Below are 21974 nucleotides of genomic sequence, written 5' to 3' on the forward strand. Positions count from 1 at the left end.
GGAAAACGCCAAAAGTCACTTCTAATATTCATCATCAACTAAAAAAAAGTGTAAATATGTGAACGTTTTCTTATTTCCTGACCTAGAATAAGTCCTTAAAATCAGTCTGCTGCAGTTTACCACTTCGACCGCTTTAATACTCACATCTTCATCTTGTTACACTTGTGTCGCTGTCCGGTTCATCTTTACTGTATCCTCCTCGGCTGACACTGACAGCAGTGCTACTGCAACTGACAAGGGTATATGACCGGGAAAAAAGATTGAAACCTTTGGTGGTTGTGATTCATGAAAAGGGGAAAAAGGTTTGTGTTCCTCTCGCCTTTTCTTCTGTGCTCCACTGCAATAACTGCTTCATTTTCACCAGAAAGTCTGTAACTTTTTTCCCCTGCCCTCTTCGTGAATCAAGTCTGCACATGCACAGTAACAAGCTCAGAACTGGGAAGATGTGCCAACCATTATTTACCAAAAAAAATGCCACATTTACACTAATTATGTTTTAGAACGTCTTCCGGGTTTTGGGAAATTTTAAATGATCATGCAGCTCTTAAAAAAATCTATAAAGTCTCTGCTCTTACACAAAAAAAGTAGCACAAGGCGACTCTTATTTAATAACGTTTGGAAATTGACAACGAGGGCATTAAATTGTCCTGTACAATTTGATATTTACCACTTGGTGGCAATGCTGGTTCGTTTGTTGAGCGTTCCTGTAGTTTGTTGCGGGAAATACTGGCCACTACTGTACAAATACTTTCTCCGCACATGTAGTATGGACGATCATAGTGAACTTTTTTTTAGGAAGCATTGATTGCAGCGGCGTTTGGTTTTGTAAAATCAAGAAAAACGCGAGTGTAATCTTCAATATATTTTTTAACAATTAAATATGGATTATTAGGTGGCATGTTGACTCCCTTGCCGCCTGTGTATACGTTTTTTTTTTTTTTTGTTTCGTCGGGCATGCAGGGCCGAGGCGCACATCAACCCAGCAGGGGGCAACATGCAACATATTTCGGCATGAGAAGCGATCCGCGTTAGTTCTGCACCAAACATTGCTGATTGGTCCAAATAATCACATGACGTCTCGTAATACCCAATCGGGATTGAGCGGATCCAGGCTGTTGCTATGGCACTTCAGAGACAGCTGCTAGCTGGTTAGCTTCTCTCTCAGCATTTCATTCTTTTTTTCCCCTCCTCACTAAGCACTGTGGACTCAAGGTGGATGAAATGAGAATGGGGGCGACGGGTGGTCGCTTTCCACATAATCCACGACGGCTAAGAACCTCCCCCTGCCCCCTCCTCCCGGTGGTTGTTCTGTCATGTGGGCTCAGGAAGCACTCGCAGCCGGGAGAAAATGGCCGGACCCATGAATACTACATGAACACACGAGAACGAAAACGACTCGTGAATTCATATTAAATTTCACACTCCCTCCAAAGTCTTAGTATGTGCTGTGTCCCCATCTCACCCGCTTTGGAACGATACTGACAAATAGCAATTAATTTGGAGTCCATTTGTGTTCTGACGAAAAAGTCTGCTACGATAGCTAACTGTAGTCGTATAATGAAGCTATATAACGCAGCATACATAAATGTGAGGGGATGTGGCATAGGACATATCAATTTCTCTGTACTGGCTGTGGTCCAGCTATCACACACACACACGTCGAAATTAAAGGGCCCCTCCAAGCCCCTCCCCCGCACTACTATAGCTCACACATTCTCTCCTCTGATTGGGTCATATCTTGTGATTGGCAGCTTGTTGGCCCTCCCTCTTCGGGTTGCTCGGTGAGCCCTAGCATCGGAGTGTCGGACGAGTGGAAACAGGAAGAGGACGAGAAGGGGGGGGGGAGAAAAGAGAACGGTGGAGAGGATCGGGTGAGAAAAGGTGGTGAGGAGTGAAAGGGGCGAAGAAAGGGGTGTGTGTGGACCGAAAGACGGGAGACAAATAAGAGGTAAAAGTCGACTGCACACCGATAACTTCATCGTGTTGGGTTTTGCCTCTGCCTCGGTAGACACAGTTGACATGGTGCGTCGTAGTCGAGCTATTGGCGTCCGCATAAGTGTGTTGCATTTGTGTTTACCTTCTCTATCGGTGTCTTTCCTGCGTGTCTGTCGTTATCCCGGGAGATGCTGCAAAGTGCTGCACATTCAACACACACGTGCAGAATTTCAAGAACGCTGGGTGTGAATTTGTCAAGCTGATGGTGGGTGGTTGGGGCTTAACTACCGCAGCGTTGAACTGTTCAACTTAAACTGTTACGTCTATATGTTTCGCGTGCGGGGGGAGGGGGGGGGGCAGTGCAGTGCAGTGCAGTAGTAAAAATCCACATGGTAAACGAGTGCAATATCTATTTATCGCCTTCTTTCATGGCACCTGATGCCCCCTTGCGTGCCAACTCTGATGCACATGCACGTGCATCCGTCCTGTAATGAACCCGTTAACCGGTGTCATTGTCTGCTACACGACATACAGTATAGCACGCTTAGCTAAAGACACCCCTCCTTCTCGCTCTTGACCTTGCCTTGGTACATTCCAGAACCCCTCAGAGAGACGTGCTTTATGGAGCATACACCGGGAGAGGCTGCCATTATAGAAGGGGATACAGCAGAGGCAGGGATGCAAGCCTGATGGTTATTTTTAGGGATGGCATTGCTATTCGGCTCCTACTGTACATTCTCCCTCTGGGCTGCCATGTTTTTTTGTGTGTTCAACACGCAATCTGTGTGTGTGAGATCTGGGGCAGGCTGTCTGTCTCGTCCATGTCAGTGGCGACTGTTGCAGCTTCTCGCCTTGTCTACATCTGTTCTCGTCGTGTCTGCTTCTCGTGTTAGCAAGCCTGGAAGTCACTGGAGACGGTCCTAAGTCTGGCGCAGCCCATCCTTCCTTTTACGGTATTGGATCACAGTTAGGCTCCCTGCGTGCGCACACATGCACGGTTGCACACATTGAGTGTCAGCGAGAGATGCACGTATGCAGTGTTTCACCGCAACAAGCGAGCAGTGTCAGATTTGTGAGAGGCTCGCAGGAATTGGTCCATCAGGGAGGGATGAACAAAGACAATTAAAATAGATCAGCGGACAATCTTTCAGCCGACTGCGTCGTTCTCCATCATTACCCAGCTCTCTGTCAAAATCAAACGTTCTGCCCTTCTAACTTTAGGCCTTACTGGCAACTCTAGGCTAAATTATCATTGGTTGCCAGGGATACAAGGACACATTGTGCAGGAGAAAAGGGAGGGCGAGGAATCGAGATAAAGGGGAAGAGTAAGGAGCAGTGTTTGCAGCTATCCCGACAGAAAAGGAGGCTTCCTTAATCTAGTTATAATTCTAGTAAAGGAAATGAGGCAGAGTCGTGTGGCGGAAAAAGACGAGAGGATGATTATCCACCTGTCAAAGACGACCACCCCGTCCTACTCTTCTGCCTTTATCTCGTGTTTTCGTTGAAGACGGTCACAAATCTAACAATGCAGATCATTGTGGACGCATTTGCTGCCGAAGAAACACACCACGCTGAATTTGACACAATAAACCAGCAGCTGACAATGGTATTTCCTCACTCTTGTCCGCTGTGTGTGTCTTTGCCAGATAGTGGAGGGGCCGGCATTTCTATTTAAAGGCAGCTGAGACTGGACGGGTCTGAATTTGGACTGACTGACTGTCTGAGAGTCCATCCCCTCTTTCGGACTCTTCTTTCACTCGGAGGTGAACGTGCTCAATGTGACGACGTTTCCACATGGCTTAACAATTTCAGATGGGCTGCATTGTAGTCTTATGTTCTTGCATTTTGTAGTTTAACACTACTTTAGTTGTACTTTACAATAATCTTGCACTGCCCCGCCCCTTACTGAGAGGAATTTCTATTTTGATTGCATTATTTAGTTGCTGTAACAACTGGGTAGTATGCCAACAAACACTTTACAAGTATGATGTAATGCCTTGACGAATACACCACAATCAACATTAAACCAATACAGCGGTGGTGCCGAAACGTAAAACAAAGCGAACTACACTTTGTGTATTTAAAACAGGACAAACAACTGGAAAGAAAGCCCCCGCTATCTTAATGCGTCCATGTTGCAGCGTGTTAATCCTTTAATTAACGGATTGAACACAAATGGATGGATGGATGATGGAGGAGGGATGTTTCAGCAACAACAGGTAGACAGACAGTATGACAGTACTACTACTACCACAGGTCATACACTCTTTGCCCTTTGCGTAGAATGACTACGACTACTACGGTTTGATTACATGATTGATTGAAGCCGAACTTGCTAAAATTTTGTATTCTTGTGACTGTTGTCTTCGGACAAAAGTTAAATACATATGATTTATTGATACAATTACCATACATGTTAACACAAATGAAGCCTAAACATGGAATGTCGTAATCTTTGGTGGCTCTGTGGTGACACTTGGTGCTGTTGCGGCCCCATTCGCCTGAACCGGGAGCAAGACCCGTTTTGCCCAGTGCGGAAGTAGGTTGTGCATATTACCGGACTGACACGTCCTTCCATCCATTCTCGGTACTGCTTATCTTCACTAGGGTTGCAGCTGTGCGGGTGTTGTTTTTTGTTGTTTTTATGGGGAAGGTGGAACAGATTAGTGGCATTTCCATTCATTTAAATGGGAAAAGATGATTTGAAATGCAAACTATTTGAGTTGCTACGGTGGTCACAGACTTAATTAAACTCTGATCTCAAGCCACAACTGCAGAGAGATAACACAATACTGAGTTTTGATTCTAAGTGCAGTACTTTTCAAAGGATGTTCTTAAATAGGCCATCAATAATGCGCATCAAAGTGATGTATAGTCAGTTGTTAGGCAAATAAAGGTTTCAGCCGCAACATGATTGGCTTTATGGCTGTTCAGCTGGAGTGACAGAGTTAATGACCAGGTTTGCTTTGTGATGTCACAAAAGAAAGGCGGCTTTGACGACAAACTAGTCCAAATAGTTGGTGAAGCTTGGAAACGGCATTATAGTCTGCCCAGATTTACAAATTTGATATTGTGAGCAATGCAATCTTCCATACTGACTCCCCTGTTTTTAATATCTTTTTCTACTCAGTATACTACACTTATTTCCTAACATAACCCCTCTTTGCACGTGACATCATTTGGGCCTCAGAGCTACATTCCAGATGTATGGAGTTAACCCTGCACAGATGGGTTTAATATTGGTCGCGCACACAAAGCTGTTGCGTTGAGTCAAACTGGAGCTGACGGTCAACTCCCCCTGCATCTCTGTAACAAGAGTGTGCATTCCACTGTGCAGTAGTGGGGCTCCAAAACAGATGGAGGGTATCTGTGTAATGCGTATTCCTTAAAGCCTTTCATGTTTAAAGAGTTGTAAGATGTTTTTTAGCTGGGAACACATACATCATCACATAAAACAAGGAAACAAAGGTTGTCATGAATTAAGGCCAGACGTCTTTTAAACGCCACCACACTGTAGGGTAACGCACTTCCTAAATTGATATTTTTAAACACAAAGAAGAAATACTGTGTATGAAAGTCATAAAATGACAACAAACATGTTGTGTGTTAATATTAATGAGTCAACTATTTGCTTGCATGTTAACACTGGCCTGATACTAAATTATACTTGGTGGCAAACAAGCGAGTTCAAGCAAGGTCAAAGTCATAAACAGTTCATTTACAGGAAGCTTATGTTCTTTAAATGAGAGAGAGGATTAGAGTGACTGTAAGCGAGCATGTTTGCTCAGCATGTTGCGGCAACCAGTCGTATAGAAAGTACACACTGAATGTTGTGGCGTCATAATTACAAGTGCATGGTAACATATTGCTGAATTATGAATGCCTGTTGTGCCCTCTTTCTTCTCCAAGAATAAATCTAAATGAAATGGTCTTTACATGGCCTACAGCCAAAGCAGTAAAAGATGTCTGGCTTTCAGTTGCTGTAGCAACTGGGTAGAAATTGACTCTTGAGCGGCTTCCTCACTTACCTCATTCGGCACACACAGGGAGGTTTTTAAAGCATGGCTGCACAATACTATAAGCACACCATACGCAAATGTGGATGGAAAAACCTTCACCGTTGCAGGAATTGTTGCGCAGCAGCTTGGTATGAAAGCATATATTGTATGCAAACAACCACAGCTGTCCAATCTTTTTTTAAGTTGCCAGGAACAATGAGCACAATAAGGATGACTTAGAGATGCTGGTAGACAATACGGATTCTTGGCAACAGTTCTATTTAATTACAGAGGAAAAAACAACAACATTAAGACAAAACTGAAGTCTTACACCAAGGCATTCAAGCATGCAGTATGTCACCTGCAAAATCACAAAGGGTGCTTTGTTTTGGATCTTCATAGATAAAGGAAGTTTCACCGAGCTCTAGAATTTCTACTCGATCCGAACTGGGAAATTGTTCCCACATATGCATGAAAGAAATGTCATTCTGAGATATACTGAGATCTTAGTTGAAACATTTCTAATGGGACTTGCCATGTTAAATTCGAAAGTCCTGCAAAAGCTCTCTGGATCTGGATCGGTTGTACATAAAACATGGTTCAAATTAAATAAAGATTTTCAGATATTCTTTTTTTTTTTTAATGGTTTGCCAATTACAGATTGATGTGTCAAAAACTGAAGACAGGAATCGGTACACAAACAAAATGCTGATTAAAACCTCCTTGGCAGAGGGAATACATTACTTGTCAAACCAAGTTGTTGAGTTCACTGGCGCACTATTTGAATAAAAGCAAGTCTGATAGCTTTGAGATCTTCTCACTCAGCGGCTGAGTTGGTCTTGTGGGGTGCAAGTAAACACAACAGCTGTTGCACATTTTCTGCTTTGCTCGTTCTTTCTTTGGAAAGTGAAGTTCTTCACCATTTATGCCATGTGTTTTATTGTTGGATGACTGCTGACCGCGACGGGATGCAAATTTGTTAGTTTAGAAAAATATGCAACCCTGGAAATTAAAAATATAAAATAAAATAAAAAGCAGGTACGCAATGACTCATGTGTCTTGTCTTTTCAGGTGTGAAGTGGAGGGCCTCCTGAACACAGACAGACTGGTAATCCACAGAGTATTTGCTTTTTTAAAGTGCTTTCTGTGTGCCAATGCTACTTTATAGGGATCTCCTCATTACATTACGACATACACTATGTTCTAAATAAGGGGCGATCTATGATCTGAGTGTATGTTGTAATTTACTTGCTGTTGCCACTGGATTTTACTGACGTGAATAGAAGATTGACTGTCTGATTAGGATGAGAGACATATTCACAAATCAAGATGTTAACAAAATAAACCTTAATGCCATGTTTCCCTGTTATCTTTGGGTTCTTTTTACATTGATAACGTTTCTTAACAATACTGCTATAGAAGGTTGAACAAAAAAAGACATAACACTTGCTTGAGCCAGTGGGTCATCTCAGTGATGCCCATTCTGAATTTTATCGTGTATCACACAAATCAGGATGACTTTGTATCTTATCTTAACAAGATACAACATGTCGGTTGCAGGCTGCATGTATCACCCGGCAGAGCTGTACTCTGGCCGTAAAACATGGCACACCTACCCAGATGGAGGACCAAACAGAGGACAATGGGCCCCGCTAAACACTCGGCCTTGGAGCCCAACACAAAGGTCAGCAACGGCACGATGATGCACACAGACGTTGAATCATTAAACGTACATTTAAATCTCAATCTTTAAGGAATAGTTCATTTGCAGATCCCCAGAGAGTTAAAATATGATTGAGTTCATCCAGATTTACCAACCCTGTTTGTATGCACTAACAATGCTTTTGACACAATTTTGTTCCCATGCCAGAGGCAATGGCTAGTCAACAACATGAGGCTTAAAAACCTCCCCAGCTGGTGTAGCGCCAGCCTCGGTGTTGATTGAAGAGTGGCAGCGACACGGGCTGATTAACTGTGATGAGCACATTCAAGAAAAAGCACTTTGCTGCAGCTGGGCTTGTGGTGCTTAAACATGAGTGAAATAACCCACAGCATCTCCTCTCGCCACTGACAGAAGACTCAACAGTACATCACTAGAGAACTGGTGGATTTTGCCCTGAACAGTTTTGGCTGATTGAATGTATCTTACTGTAAAGCAATCAGACATTATTTATTCCCTCTGTTTATAATCTTAACAAAATAATACTAACAGCTTCATTTTCAGGAGAACCAGCAAATGCATAGGAAGTACAAGATGAGACGCTAACCTTTGCTGTATATTGTGAAAGTTCAATGATTGCATTAATGATGTGATTGGGGGGTTGCTTTTGTGATGGACTCTTGAAATAATCTTTTAAAATAAGGAGTATGTATACTCTACATGGGAGAATGGAAGCAGCTGATGTCTGACTAGCAGTCTTTATACCTGATATAAAACATTAGCTGGAAGGGACTTGTGGATTTTTATGACATAATCGTTATTTTTATGTCATCCGTTTGAACCCGCTGGACAAACAACAAGTGGCATTATCACCTGAAGACTTAACAGTTGTGCCTGTTGCCACTACAGATGCAACGGAGGACGCATTCCATCCGATCATCCCATTTCCCTGTCAAGTCCTCCATATAACAGGTGAAGAATAAAAGTACAGTGAGTTAAACACTCACCTTGCATCTTCCATTGGATGTTTCCATATGAAATGATGACTGTACACATTGGCGGATTTGGACAGTCACCTCATAATCAAAGTCTAAATCATTGAAGTCTTTTTTTTTTTTTTTTTGCCCAAAGTAGGCATGTAAAATCTAATGCAAACATTGTTTAAAACAAGATTTTTTTTTTAATTAATTAAAAAGCATAAAAGCTATTCAACTTGATTATTTGGGTTACCTGGTTGAGCTACAGAAGATGATCAAGTATTAAAAACTCTCCAGAAGCATTTTTATCAAATTTCTTCTCAAGTTCTGCACTCGTAACAAATGAAGTGTATGGTGAGTGTGTATTCTAATGTGTAATAGGGGAATTTTGGATTATTTAAAGGCCCCTTTCAGCCATGCGTGTTGTTGTTGTTGCGATAATTACCTTAAATTCATCCTGCACCATGATGTTTGTTGATAAGTTTTGTTGCCTGTTTGCCAAGGGGGGAACGAGCAGTCCACTATGCCCCAGACAAGGGTTCCTCTAAGGGGCACAGGCAGGCTCTACATGTTTGGGATGGTAAAGAACAGCCATTTGAGGCCCAGAACTGGCATCACAACTCTGTGCGCTCATTCCACAACCGAGCTGGCACCAACAATGGTTATCTAACAAGACCAGGACAACGCTACATAAACTGGGACAGCAATGTCAGCAACTCTTTGGTGAGGCCTTTAGAAGGGGCTTGTGAATGAAAGTATCTTTTCAAAGAAGTAACTGTTGTTAGTTCACTTAAAATTTTGATGAAAGACTGTGATGTTTGTCGTCTTGGCTCTAGCATGGGAGTCCTCGGCTGCACCGTAACAACAGAGAGCCGCAGCCCCCCCCAGAGAGATGGGCTCCTTCAGACTTCCGCAGAACCTTCCCTTGTCGAATGATCAATGACAGAGCAGGGCCTTGGAAACGACCAGCCTCTCACCAGCGCCAAGCGCAGATGCACCAGCATAGTCCACCCCCACAACACCCTTCATCAACAAGGGACGAGTGTCCAGCCAAGAGGAGTCGGGACTCTGGTCCTGATCAGGTATAGGGTATTTACTAATCACTAGCTTGGTGGTGAGCTCCCCCAGTCTTTGCCCTTGAGCGACAATCCCAAATGGCTCATGATGTGCAAGTGATAATTGTTGAGTGAGAAGCAATTATGTTAAAGCTTGGATTTGGCCTTATCCGAAGTAGAAACAATATGCTATAGTACCACCCACTGGTCGTTTACCAAGCACTGTACTGGAATGTCAGAGAAAAAAAAAATACTTTTATTTCATTGTGTACCTTTCTTTTAGGCTCCAAAGATTTTTGTTCTGTACACTTTTATGAGAATTGACTTTCACCTCTTAAGACCAGACTGTACCTGTGCCCTTCAGCCCTCTTAAAGTCTCTTAAACGTGGTATTCTATTGTTGCAAGTCACAGAGCTTACTTTCCTTCTACTGAGAAATCACAAGAAGTAATTAGCGCATGTGCTGTGTGTAATTGAAATGGCATTTTTCTCTCTTTCGCTACCAAAATGATCTATGGCCCCTGCTTGTTGGAGACCCCGGTTAGATCATATCTTTGGGGATAGACATGGACTCTTACTGTCCTCCTGTTTCTGGCAAGGTTGCCTGAAGGATTGCATGTTCCTCCTGTTTAGTCATCTCATCCTGGATCAAGGCATGTAGTTGCCCATCCCTCGCTCCCACCACGCCACCACCGTTGCAACCAAGATGACTGGAAGCCTCCTCATGACAGGACAGGTCCTAGCCACCCCTCCGACCACAGGACCTCAACAACACAGCAACAGGTATACTCGCTGACTCTATTAAAAATAAATTGTAGTTCATTTCTGATTCCATGTATTATTTATATAGGAGACCTCGAAATCACGTGCTGGAGGACATAGCTTTTGCAACAGTGACCCAACAGTCCAAAACCAGGGTTGCAGCAGCAGGGCTTCACATAATGGAAACGGTTATCGCAAAATGTCTTCACCAGCAGAACACACCCGTGTGCCTTACAGCCACCAGAATCCTCATTACCACCATCAGCGGCACACTCACCACCCCAGAGCTGAACAGCACAAACCCCTGACGCGCCGCCCTGAGGAAGGGGGGGAGGACTCAAGGAATCATCTCCACAAGCAAAGCACAGTACGAAACTCTTTATTTGAATTGTAAGAATATTGGTAAATGCTTATTGGTACTACCCACTGGCAGTTTACCATCCAGTGTGCATTTGCTTGGGCTTGTTAACACAGTTTTTGGGTGTCAATTTATTTTTTCTTACCTCACCTCCAACCACATTTGGTATCAACGAGAACAGAGATTTCAAACCAGACCTTCAAATCCAATGAGTAACCTCTGACCTTAAAAATCTTGATGAATGGACAACAAAATCCCACAAATCCAATCTTTCAGAAAGTGTTCCCATATGAATGGAAGTTGTTACAGCTGCAAAGGGGAAACCAGTTCTATAGTTTCAATTTTCACTCATAGATGTAAAGACCGAATTTCCAAATACTTAAGTCCATTTAATCATGCATCCGTATTAAACTCCTAATCGATATATTTACTCTACAGGAAATTCGGCGTAACGCAAGAGGCATTTCAAAAGATCCAGCCACCCTCTGGTCTTCTGCAGAAGATTCTTCCAACTATTCCTCCCTTCATTTGAAAGATTCTGCTCACAGTCCACGTGTTAGTCCTTCGTTACACAAAGCAGCCAACAGCAGTCAACAATGTAGCCCTGGCCTCAGTAGGCAACCAAAAGTCCAGGGAAGCCCCACTCGCAAAGAAAGGTTCTGCGCAACCTCGACCCCATCTCGTACATCCCCAGCCGGTCCAAAATCCAACTTTTCAGATGTCCAATACAAGAAGACCTCACAGCTTCTCTACTTGTCTCCCCACGGCAGCTCCAGGATAAACAGGCCAGCAAAGGAGTCGCAAACTCGAAGAACAGCCGGATGCATAAAAAAAGATAAGCTGGTGAAAAGGGAAAGAAGCGACAATGTAGAAAAGGCAAACAAAAACGCTGAAGACAGAAAAAAACGGAAGAAAAAGGAACAAAAATTAGTTGAGAAAAAAAAGAAAAGGGATAAGGCGGCAAGGAAAGAAATGAAAAGAACCCTGAAAGCTCAAAAGAGAGAGAAGGAATCTCATTGCTCCCTTCCGATTGCCAACTCTGCAGTAGAAGAGCATCTTTCCATTGGTCGATCTTTCCCTCCCAAGGGTACTTCTCCACAGCCATTGCGCCCAAAAAAGCAAAGACACTTAGTCCCCACAACAAAAAGCCCAACCAGGAAGGACCTCCCCGCATTCACTTCTCGGTCAGAACAAGGACCAAAAGCAAAACCTAAAGATACCCTGCCTTCCCTTTTGTATGAAGCCTTAGAACCTCTCAGTGCAGCATGTTCTGTGCGTGTTCAGCAGCCAGGCCACGGCAAGGAGCAAGGAGGGCCTCTCCATGCCCCGGATCTCCAGCCTGTGGGTGTGATGGGAAACAGCGACGTGGGCGACAACCTTGCCAACACTCCTCCTGTACTCAGCTGGCAGGGCTCACCGGTATCGGATGTGGGAGAGGATGAAGACGAGCTGGAAAAGGGAATGATAAGCAGACCCGTCCTCCAGCCCAGCCCCACTCACTGTTTTTCTCCTCTGCCCTTAGAAAGCGACAGTATGGATAATGTGCTCAAGGAGTCTGTTGAAAGTAAACTGGCAGATGTTTCGGAACCCTCTGATCCATCAAGTGCAACTAAACATGTTCTTGAAGATGAGAAGAAGAAAGTAATTCCAGAAAGGTCCGGCTCTCTACATCCTGAGCTTCACCATAAAGCAGGTCTGGATGATGTTTTCAAGAGCTTGGCCACTTTGCTCAGTGGTCAGAGGGCCACATGTCGAGGGGGTCCATTCGGGGGGTCTCCTGCTTTGACCGCTAATGGGGTTAAGTTTGCTTCCTCCCTTGCTCTGGGACCAGATATTAACTGTCAGCAGCGGCAAGATTGTGGCCACAAGTCACATCCTGCATCATCCTCAGAAACTAATAATCAGCCTGCTTCCCATTTAGAACAATGCGGTGAGACAGCTCAGTGGGAGCCTATCACAGACACCTCCACACGCAAAATAGAGGAAGCTGATGTCGATATTAAAGACGGACAAGATAAGGATGAAGACATGCGAAACGAAAAAGAGGTCTCGCTTTTGGACCACTCACTCAGTGCCGAGCTGAGACTGACCACCACCCACACCGCCTCTTTGAGCCACCTCCTTGTCTCGAGCAAGGACGAGAGGCTAAAGAGTGAGGCCAGAGCTCACCAAGCCCGCCTCAAAATTAAGATAAAGAAAGAGAAAAGCACTCTTAGCCCCAAATATAAACACAGACGTAACAATCACAAACCCCCCCCCAGCAGAGCTATGCGGAAAGAGAGCGTGCAACGTGAAAAAGCCGAAGCAAACATCATAACAAAGAATAAAGATGATGATGTCAGTGTGCTTGAAACTGCTGTTTCATCAGGAGCCGGAACCTCTGATAATAAAACCTCAAGCGCATTATCAACTATCAGTGCATCCAAATTATGCACCGCTACACCAGCGAGTAAAGCTCCTTGTACATCAGCTTCTGTTGACCCACTCAAGCTCAAAATGTTGTCCATGGGCTTCACCAAGGAGCTGAAGGTCCTCCTGGTGAAGATGAAGATTGATGGCACGCACGCGTTCAACATGGCGGAAGTAGAAGAGCAAAAAGTCCCACTTTGTCAGCTCAGTATCCAAAACACAGCCGCTGAAGTGGTGAGCGCTTGCAAGTAAGTATCCCTAGGACAATTGTTGTTGATTTGATCTTAAGAAATATTGTAACACACTCTTTGTTTTCTGCTTCTAACACAGGGGGGCAAAGGTTAAGGAAAAATTCATGGAGTCATACCTGCTTCCTTCGCTCTCTGTGAAACCCAACATTTCCATCCAGATTCCGATTCCCCGAGAAAAGCTCAACCCTCCCACACCAAGCATCTATGTGAGTAAACAACACAAAAAAACAAATGACCCCATGTCTTACTAAACGTTGGCGCTTAATAATAGCGTTCAGATTCGACTGAAGCTGTCACGGAGGTCATATGTGTGTTACTGATTTCGATTGTAGTTAGCAGTGGTGTAAAACGAGTGCATTTGAATGATTAAAAAGACTAAAAACTGAATCATTTGGTTGACTTCATAAGTTAAGTAAGTCACAAAATATTTGAAACATCTGTCAAAGTAATGCAGTGCCATTCTACTGCACTAACAAACATAATAAAACTCTCCAACAGTGTCAGAGGATTATTATCCTGGCAAAAGCAGAATTTGGGATTCAGATCTTGTGTTGGATCGATTGTGCAGTATTCATCAGTGTTGTGGGGCATGAGTGAACTTGACGTCACGACGCTGGCATTAGAACCGCTAAATACAGCACATTTCGTTCGGCATCTTTGTTGTTTGCAGTTGGAGAGCAGGAGAGATGCCTTCTCGCCAGTCCTGCTTCAGTTCTGCACCGATCCCAAAAATGCGGTGACCGTCATCAGAGGCCTTGCTGGTTCTCTCCGCCTCAGTGAGTTTGTGCACCACACAAATGCTGAGGCTACTTAGACAATAATCGGCTCTTTATTCTTTGTTATCAGTGGCCAGCAGGCCAGTGCCAGGCTCAGTGACCATTTTATTTTATCTTAACCAGAGTAGAAGTGTGTGTTGAAGACCTTTCAGCATTATGTAAATGTAAAGATCCACATTTTTAAAGCAGTATTCACTTGTACATATGTAGTAATTTACTGTATATTCTTCTTTTTGGCGTGTCATGTCTGAAAATGTCACGCTCCTACAAGTGAACACCGGGTAGCAGCAGGTTTTCACTGGCCTCATCTCAAGCCAAATCAGATGGAGAATCTTTGGACAAATGTGTTGCTCTTTGTTTTTCTATGTGAGACCTTGGCTTGTTTTCCACCAAATCTCTGGTGGAGGCCAATGCAGAGCATGCGGTGGAGGTGAGGACGCAGGTCCAGCAGCCTGCCGATGAAAACTGGGATTCCCGCGGCTCGACTCAGACGTGGCCCTGCGAGAGCAGCCGCTCGCATACCACCATTGCCAAATACGCTCAGTACCAGGCCTCCAGCTTCCAGGAGAGCCTGCAGGTAGACATTTGCTCATGTGCTCATTAAACACGCCATGTTTAGTTTTGGTATTCTTGTGTGTTGTTGTTTTTTTGTGTGGAAGTTAATGCAAACTCAGCATTTAGTCTAAAGCATTATGGGGTCTTGAATAAGATCTTGAGGGAAATCTGAAGTATTCTTGCTCTGTCATCAAAGAGTAATTGAACAGCAGAAGTTCATTCCGTAAGAATTAAGCTTATTAGATTGTGCAGGTGTCAACTAATGTTATGGTCAATCAATGTATCTTTTGGGGGAAACTGCAAGAGCTGGTCTTATAGTCATTATCAGCGATTTAAAAAAAAAATAATAATAATAAAAAAAAATGAAATATGAAAATAGTAATATATGCCTTCCACCCTGCGGTTAACAAGTCGAGTGGAATGTAATGATGGACAGATTTTCTTTTCCGTTGGCCAACCTGCCAGCTCAGCTCATGTAGATGCTTTATAGGAGGAGAAGGAGAGTGAGAACGAAGAAGAAGAAGAAGAAGAGCAAGATGACTCTTCGACATCAGCCAGCGGTAAAAGCAGCCCACCGTCGACTGACACGAAAGCCACTTCTGCGCTCCCCTCGGGCAAAAACGCCACCGCCAACACACCCAGGTTAGCACAAAAGACATCAGCTGCATTTTATCAAGAAATTACATTTGGAGTTTTGTGATATTAAACTCGGACTTAACGGTTCCTTGCCAGCTCAGAACTGAAGTCTGTTGGAAAGATAATCAAATTCGGGACCAACATAGATCTCTCAGATCCGAAACGGTGAGTTTTTGGAAATTTTGGGCATTCAAATAACTTCAACATGGAGTTTGTTTCACAAGATCGGCCGTATTTCTCCAAGTTGGAAGCCTCAGCTGCAGGAGCTGCTCAAGCTGCCGGCGTTCATGCGAGTGGAGTCGATCAACAACATGCTCAGTCATGTCGGTCACACAATCCTGGGCATGAACACCGTCCAGCTGTACATGAAAGTTCCGGGCAGCCGGACACCAGGTCAGTGTGGCTTTGATAGGCGATTTGTTTCCTTTATTCTGTTCTGTGCAATGTCTGGGCCCACCATCAGAAGCCATTTATGATTTCACTTTCTCTTCTTTTATTAGTTCGCTTAAAAAAAAAAAAAGACGGCATCTCTCGGTTAATTGGCAAGTATGTAGTGGAATCTGAATGCAATAGAATTTTGAGAATCTGAATTAGAACTGTAATAAGACTGGAAGTCAACAAATAAGGTGCGTTGTCACACTGACATTACTGTTTAGAGTCCTGTGTCCAAAATACAAACCCGAACAGTTCTCACCACACAATGTTTTGCCATTGTTTATTGTATGACAAAAACACAGTGTTTAGTGTGTATATTCACTTGCATGCAATTTTTACATTCCCAGTTTCTTTGTTGCCAAAAAAATGCACGTTAGATTTCACATGGTTGAGTAAATTACGCTTCGCATCTGTAGGAGAAGACCTCTCGGGGGGGGGGGGAGAAAATGATTACGTGAATGCTGAGAGACTCAAGCATTTACACTCGTTTTGATTGCACAGTGTCCTTTTGTGCTTTCAACGGCACCTTGCAATAAGACACAATATTATTACGATTTCTACACTGCCACCCACCCAAAGCCCCTTGCTGGCACAGATTTGTCATTTGTTGGGATTGCTAAAATGGAGGCTGCATGAAAGTCCCCCTAATTGATTCCTTGTTTGACATTTTAACTCGACAAAAGGATCCCTCAGCATGCACATCCAGTTGAAAGAATTAAACTTTCTTCGTTTTAATGCTACTTTGAGCAATTTGATCACAAGTTTCTAATGCATTGTTTTGTCCTCAGGTCACCAAGAGAACAACAACTTCTGCTCGGTCAACATAAATATTGGACCGGGTGACTGTGAGTGGTTTGCTGTCCATGAGCACTACTGGCAGGCTATCAACACATTCTGCGAGAAGTGAGTGAGGGGGCTTGGTTTTAACAACAGGAGAAAAGCCCGTTCCAACGTAAGAGTTTTTCTAAATTCTTCTTCTGCCTCAGGCATGGAGTAGACTACCTCACAGGGTCCTGGTGGCCAGTTCTGGAAGACCTCTACAGCTCCAACATCCCTGTGTACCGTTTCATTCAGAGGCCGGGCGACTTGGTGTGGATCAATGCCGGGACGGTGCACTGGGTCCAAGCAGTGGGCTGGTGCAACAACATCGCCTGGAATGTGGGACCTTTAAACTGTGAGTAATTTCAATCCACCCTGACTGCAAATCCCACCAAAGCTGCTTGATAGTCATCTGTTTGTACGGATTTCCAAATGATTGTTCCTTTTCCTTTTCTCTTAGCGTGACACTGTCGTGTTTGTTGCGTTCTTTGTTCTGTCGGTTAGCGTACCAGTATCAACTCGCCCTGGAGCGATACGAGTGGAATGAGCTGAAGAAGGTTAAGTCAATAGTTCCCATGATCCACGTTTCCTGGAATGTGGCTCGCACCATCAAAATCACGGACCACGACACCTTCAAGATGATTAAGTAAGATGCTTGTTGTTGCTAATCTTTTCGTTATTATTATTCTCCTGCAAGACTGTCACTTTTTTTTTTTTTAACCAATTGATTTGTACTGTATGATTTTGCCACTCTACCTGAGAGCTACAAGCCGCAGTGGTAGACTTACGGTATAGCTAGACACACTGGAGTCTGTTGACTGATGAATATTTAATTAATAATTTTGATGAATGACGGTACTACATGAATTTAATGGGGAAAAAACACAACTTTTATTTTCTCCCAAAAAAATGTGTATACTTATTGTACTTTGGTTATTAGCATGTTGCTCGCTGTTAAATTTCCTAATGGATTTACTTAGAGACTTTTTACTTAGATGCCACACTGGAGTTAGCCGTTCCAAACCGTACCGAGATGAGCTACACCGAAGTATACCGCACGGTGGAAATGTAGCTTGAACGGTCCACTCTCTGCTCCTCCTCCCTGCCAGACACTGCCTGCTGCAGTCCATCAAGCATATCCAGATTTTGAGGGAACAACTGACGGCTTCTGGAAAGAAAATCTGCTATCAGAGTCGTTTGAAAGAGGAGCCGGCTTACTACTGCAATGAGTGTGACGTGAGCTTCCCAACTCGTCGTTTTTCTGAACATTGTTCGCTGTGTAGTTGTGTGTGTGTGTGTGTGTGTAATCTGCCGTTTCATGTTTGTGTAGGTGGAGGTGTTCAACATGCTGTTCGTGACCAGTGAACACAGCACTAAGAAGACATACGTGGTGCACTGTGAGGACTGCGCCCGAGCCAAGAGCGCGTCGTTGACAGGAGTGGTGGTGCTGGAACAGTATCGAACAGAGGAGTTGATGAAAACTTATGACAGCTTCACACTGGTCAGTCTCATCTCCATTCGTCTTCCAGGCACCCATTTTCTGTACCGCTTGTTCTCATTAGGGTCATGAAGGTTAATACTGCTTCGTATTGCCATCTTTTCTAATATGGTTCCCCGTCACATAACACGGATGTAGTTAGTCTGTGAGCATGAAATTGCTGTGAGTCCATCGTACCAGCAGGGGGGACTGTTTTATGAAGGAAAAGTAGCTGCGCTGCACATTTTGCCATCTTGTTATTTTTGATCTGGATGTGAGACTTAAGAGTGAGGTTGGCATGTTTAAGAGTGCATTTTCTAATTTCAAAGCAACTCTCTACGGCTCACATACAGGGGGTCTTCGGCTTATTGTACCGACATACGAGGTTACGAACAGCGCAAAATGAATGAGTATGCTCAGCGGCGCAACGAGAAGGCACTCCCAGTTACCGCCATACCTGCTGTTTTTTTTGTAAATCTGATTTCCTCATATTCATGACCTAAAAGTATTTTTCTTACAAATACTCTTATCTACTACTGTAATGACTGAACTACCCTATTTGCGTAGGTAAGGGGTCGATGGCGCATGCTCTGACAAATTTTGCTTACATTGCTGCTGTAGTAGCCAGACTCTGACATACTTAATTCATTTTACATCTCACAAGCCTTTATTTCAACTTCACGCAATCCCCTTTTTTTTTTTAATTCTTTTTTTTTCATCGTTTAGTTTCTTCTATCAACGTACATTGTTGTCACGTCAAATTAAGATCGGACAGGCTGTTTGCTTAATGTTCCTATTTTGACTTCTTGTGCTTCCCCACAACATGCTTGCATATATATGTACGGGACCAATCCATAGCAAAAAGAGCTGTATCAAATATGTTTCTTTCTACATTTATGATGCATTGACCCTCACCTGCACTGCATCAAACTTGTCTGATTTCAATATCATCCTTACTTTATTTTGTCTTCTTACGTTTTCTTACTTGATTACATTATTATTATTTTCTATTATTAGGCCTGTCACCGTGGGCCCTTTGTGCAACAAACCGAAACCCTTGTTCACTGTGATGGTTTGAATGTGAAGTGATTTGACATTGGTGTAATATGTTGTACTGCTGAAACTAAGCTTTTTTTTTTCTTCTTCCCTCCTCTTCTCTCCTCTTTCCCTTCAGGCTCCATCACCCTTATCAAAATGAGGATGTCGGCGTTTGCGTCTTTCAGCCATAACCAAAACTAATGGCAGCACAAATGTTGCCTTTCAAGGCAATCTGTTCCTGCAAGCACGTTGTGAATCAGCCATTCAACGTTTACGCTGTTGTTTACATCACACAATAAGGTACAGAGGTACAGCCAATCCAAGTACAGCTCACTGTCTTCCCCATACCAGCTGCTGATTGGACTTGTGCATTGAAATAGAATGACTAGAATGGTAATTGTCATGGATGGGAAAAAAAAAGAAAAAAGAAAAAAAAGGTGAGCACTGCTAGCACTGAAAATCAGGTTATATACATTCAACGGACTCTGCTGTGATTCAAAAGCGTCAAGTAGCCAATTTTATGTATCAATTCAGGTACTTTTATGCAAATTCCGTTTTTTTTTACACCAATCTAGTTATTCTATATGTCCATGAATTTGCTGTGATTCTATTGTACCAGCAGGGGAAACCGCTTCACGCAGTAGCTGATTGTCACATTTGCGTCATATTGATATTGATCCCAGTTTTGTGTTGATCTTCAGGTAAACTTTGACATGTTACTCATGCCTGTAAACTTTCTGAGGTGCTATATTCCAATCTTGTTTATTATTGTTAGATCAGTTCAAAAAGTTCCACCAGCCTGGAAGTACACCACATTGGCCTTGTGAACTGATTTATGCGGAGTTGTAATTAGAGTGTAAAACTATGCGAATATGCTTTGATTTACCTTGGGAAAAAAAAGAGAGAAAAAAAAAAAAAAAGATTTCTCTAAAATACGGGTTTGTTAGAGAACTAATATGGCTGTGTTCTTATTTGGGGATCAAATAGTCGATATAGTCTAATGATATACCTGAAAGCAAATGTGGTGCGGATTTTCTATTTTATTTGTTTGGTACGGGAACAGAATCCCAATTTTATACCTCTTTGTGTTGCTTGGTTCTTGTTTTTTTTTTTTTATTATTATTATTATTTGACATGAACATAAATAACTGTACATTGTGAATGACTTTATGGGATAAAAAGTGGAGTGCATAGATGAAATACAGGGGGAATCACCAATTATGTTTTTTTCCGTGGCGTGAACATAACAAAAAGGCCATCCAAGAGAGTACAGAACTTGTGCTTCTCTTGCGTACATATCCACTAATTATAAATGCCACTGGATATGTAATGAACATTAAGGTAAACATGTTTAAGAGTACATTCTCTCATCATAAATTCTTTGTCATTGTGTTCCCCGGAAAGCAACTTTTCTACTCTGCAGTTGACAATTTTCAGTCAATACTCGAAGTTTTGTATCCTTTTTGATGTACTGTATCTCGGACCGTTTAACCTGGTCACAATTTTAAAACGGAACCCAACTCAACGTGTTTTACGTTCTCAGTGACGTCAACGTTGAGCAAATTTCAACAGATTTTGCTGTTAATGGAAAGTCTCAAACTCGGAACATCCCAGAGTTTGGCAGCTCTTGTCAAAGGTCATCTTGCAACTTTTCGCCACTGTTTTATTAGTTTTAATATTTTGGGCTCATTTGAAAGGACTACAAAATGTAATCAAACGTTTGTGTTCTAAAGTAAACCACTTATTTTAATTATTAAAGGTTGTATAAATCCGTGTAAGAATTTGGGGAAAGGCCTATTGTGTAACATTAAAATTGAAATGATTTGTCCCCTGCTATTATTCCTCTCTGCACACCATATCATGTACATAATATATCTGTTTTCTAGTTTACTTGACTTCTATAGTTCTCTTTGGAATCTAATTTGTAAATGGTCACATTTGTCATCCTCAGTCGCTTGTTTTTTTGTTGTTGTTGTTGTTGGGTGGGGGTGGGGGGGGGGGGATAATACTGAACTATCCTAATTCACTCTACTTTTATTACTGCACTGGGAATTTCTTCCCACTTTTATACCTCTTTTGTTGACAGGTTTGTTTTAGGGTGATTGCAGAGAAAATTGTACATTGTGACGTTATTTATACTGTACATGCCACATGCTTTTCTGAAATATTTATTGTATATGGAATGGTACTCATTCATGGGGCTACAAGGTATTTTGAAGCTGTAGTATGGTGTTGTTGTGGATGGGGGAAGTGCAATGAGGGGTCAGTGTAATCCCCTTGGTGCTAGACCCCCCTTTGCTTCTGTGCCCCCTTCATGTCACAACACGATGATGGGAAGCAGTGATACAACTCAAGCCAACCTGCTGGTGCTTAGAAACATTTCAACACAGTTTACTGTAACTAAAATCAAATCTTTGTACTGTATTTAACTCAAATACTAATTTTTGTTTTGTTTTTTTTACCTTTTCAATTGTGTGAACTTCTTATGTGGCTATATTGGTGACTTTATAAGCATTAGTAGCTGTAGTTGTAACCCTTGACACATTGTGCAGAGACTTAGGGATGTGACTTTTAAAGGCCAAGGTTTTGTTTTTTGTTTTGTGTGTGTGTGTCTTGTCCTCATTCTGGGTTGTTATATGACAGATGTAATGTTTTTGTTTTGTTTTCTCTCTCTTATAATGTTTGATTTCTGCTGCACTTACAGTTTCAAATAGAATATGTAGAAGAAAACCTGAGCCGGACCTGTCTTAAATCCCTCTGTGATATTTCTGTGACATATTGTATTGTTCAAGAAAATAAAATGTTTTGATAAATTATTCCAAAATGAGTTATAT

General features: G+C 42.7%; 1 protein-coding gene across 7 annotated transcripts; it reads left to right on the top strand.

Annotated features, from left to right (window-relative positions):
- The first annotated feature begins 1816 nt into the window (after positions 1 to 1816).
- On the top strand, positions 1817 to 21956 carry LOC133416097 (lysine-specific demethylase 6B-like). 7 transcript variants are annotated; one of them, XM_061702746.1, is made up of 22 exons: positions 1817 to 1948; positions 3582 to 3698; positions 7005 to 7041; positions 7494 to 7617; positions 8503 to 8565; positions 9074 to 9293; positions 9407 to 9652; positions 10258 to 10407; positions 10475 to 10753; positions 11183 to 13401; positions 13484 to 13610; positions 14075 to 14180; positions 14552 to 14757; positions 15226 to 15377; positions 15468 to 15536; positions 15616 to 15764; positions 16595 to 16709; positions 16793 to 16980; positions 17130 to 17271; positions 17735 to 17861; positions 17956 to 18126; positions 19277 to 21956. In XM_061702746.1, the coding sequence occupies exons 4-22, from the start codon at positions 7499 to 7501 to the stop codon at positions 19298 to 19300; spliced, it is 4872 nt and encodes a 1623-aa protein (XP_061558730.1). In that variant the 5' UTR covers positions 1817 to 1948; positions 3582 to 3698; positions 7005 to 7041; positions 7494 to 7498; the 3' UTR covers positions 19301 to 21956. The 7 variants fall into 7 exon arrangements, 6 of the variants coding, with proteins under 6 accessions (XP_061558730.1, XP_061558729.1, XP_061558734.1 ...); XM_061702745.1 differs by lacking the exon at positions 3582 to 3698; XM_061702750.1 differs by lacking the exons at positions 3582 to 3698; positions 10258 to 10407; positions 10475 to 10753 and having other exon boundaries at positions 13265 to 13401.
- Positions 21957 to 21974: the final 18 nt, after the last annotated feature.

The sequence above is a fragment of the Phycodurus eques genome, chromosome 17 (genome assembly GCF_024500275.1).
Source record: "Phycodurus eques isolate BA_2022a chromosome 17, UOR_Pequ_1.1, whole genome shotgun sequence".
Lineage (NCBI taxonomy): Eukaryota > Metazoa > Chordata > Actinopteri > Syngnathiformes > Syngnathidae > Phycodurus > Phycodurus eques.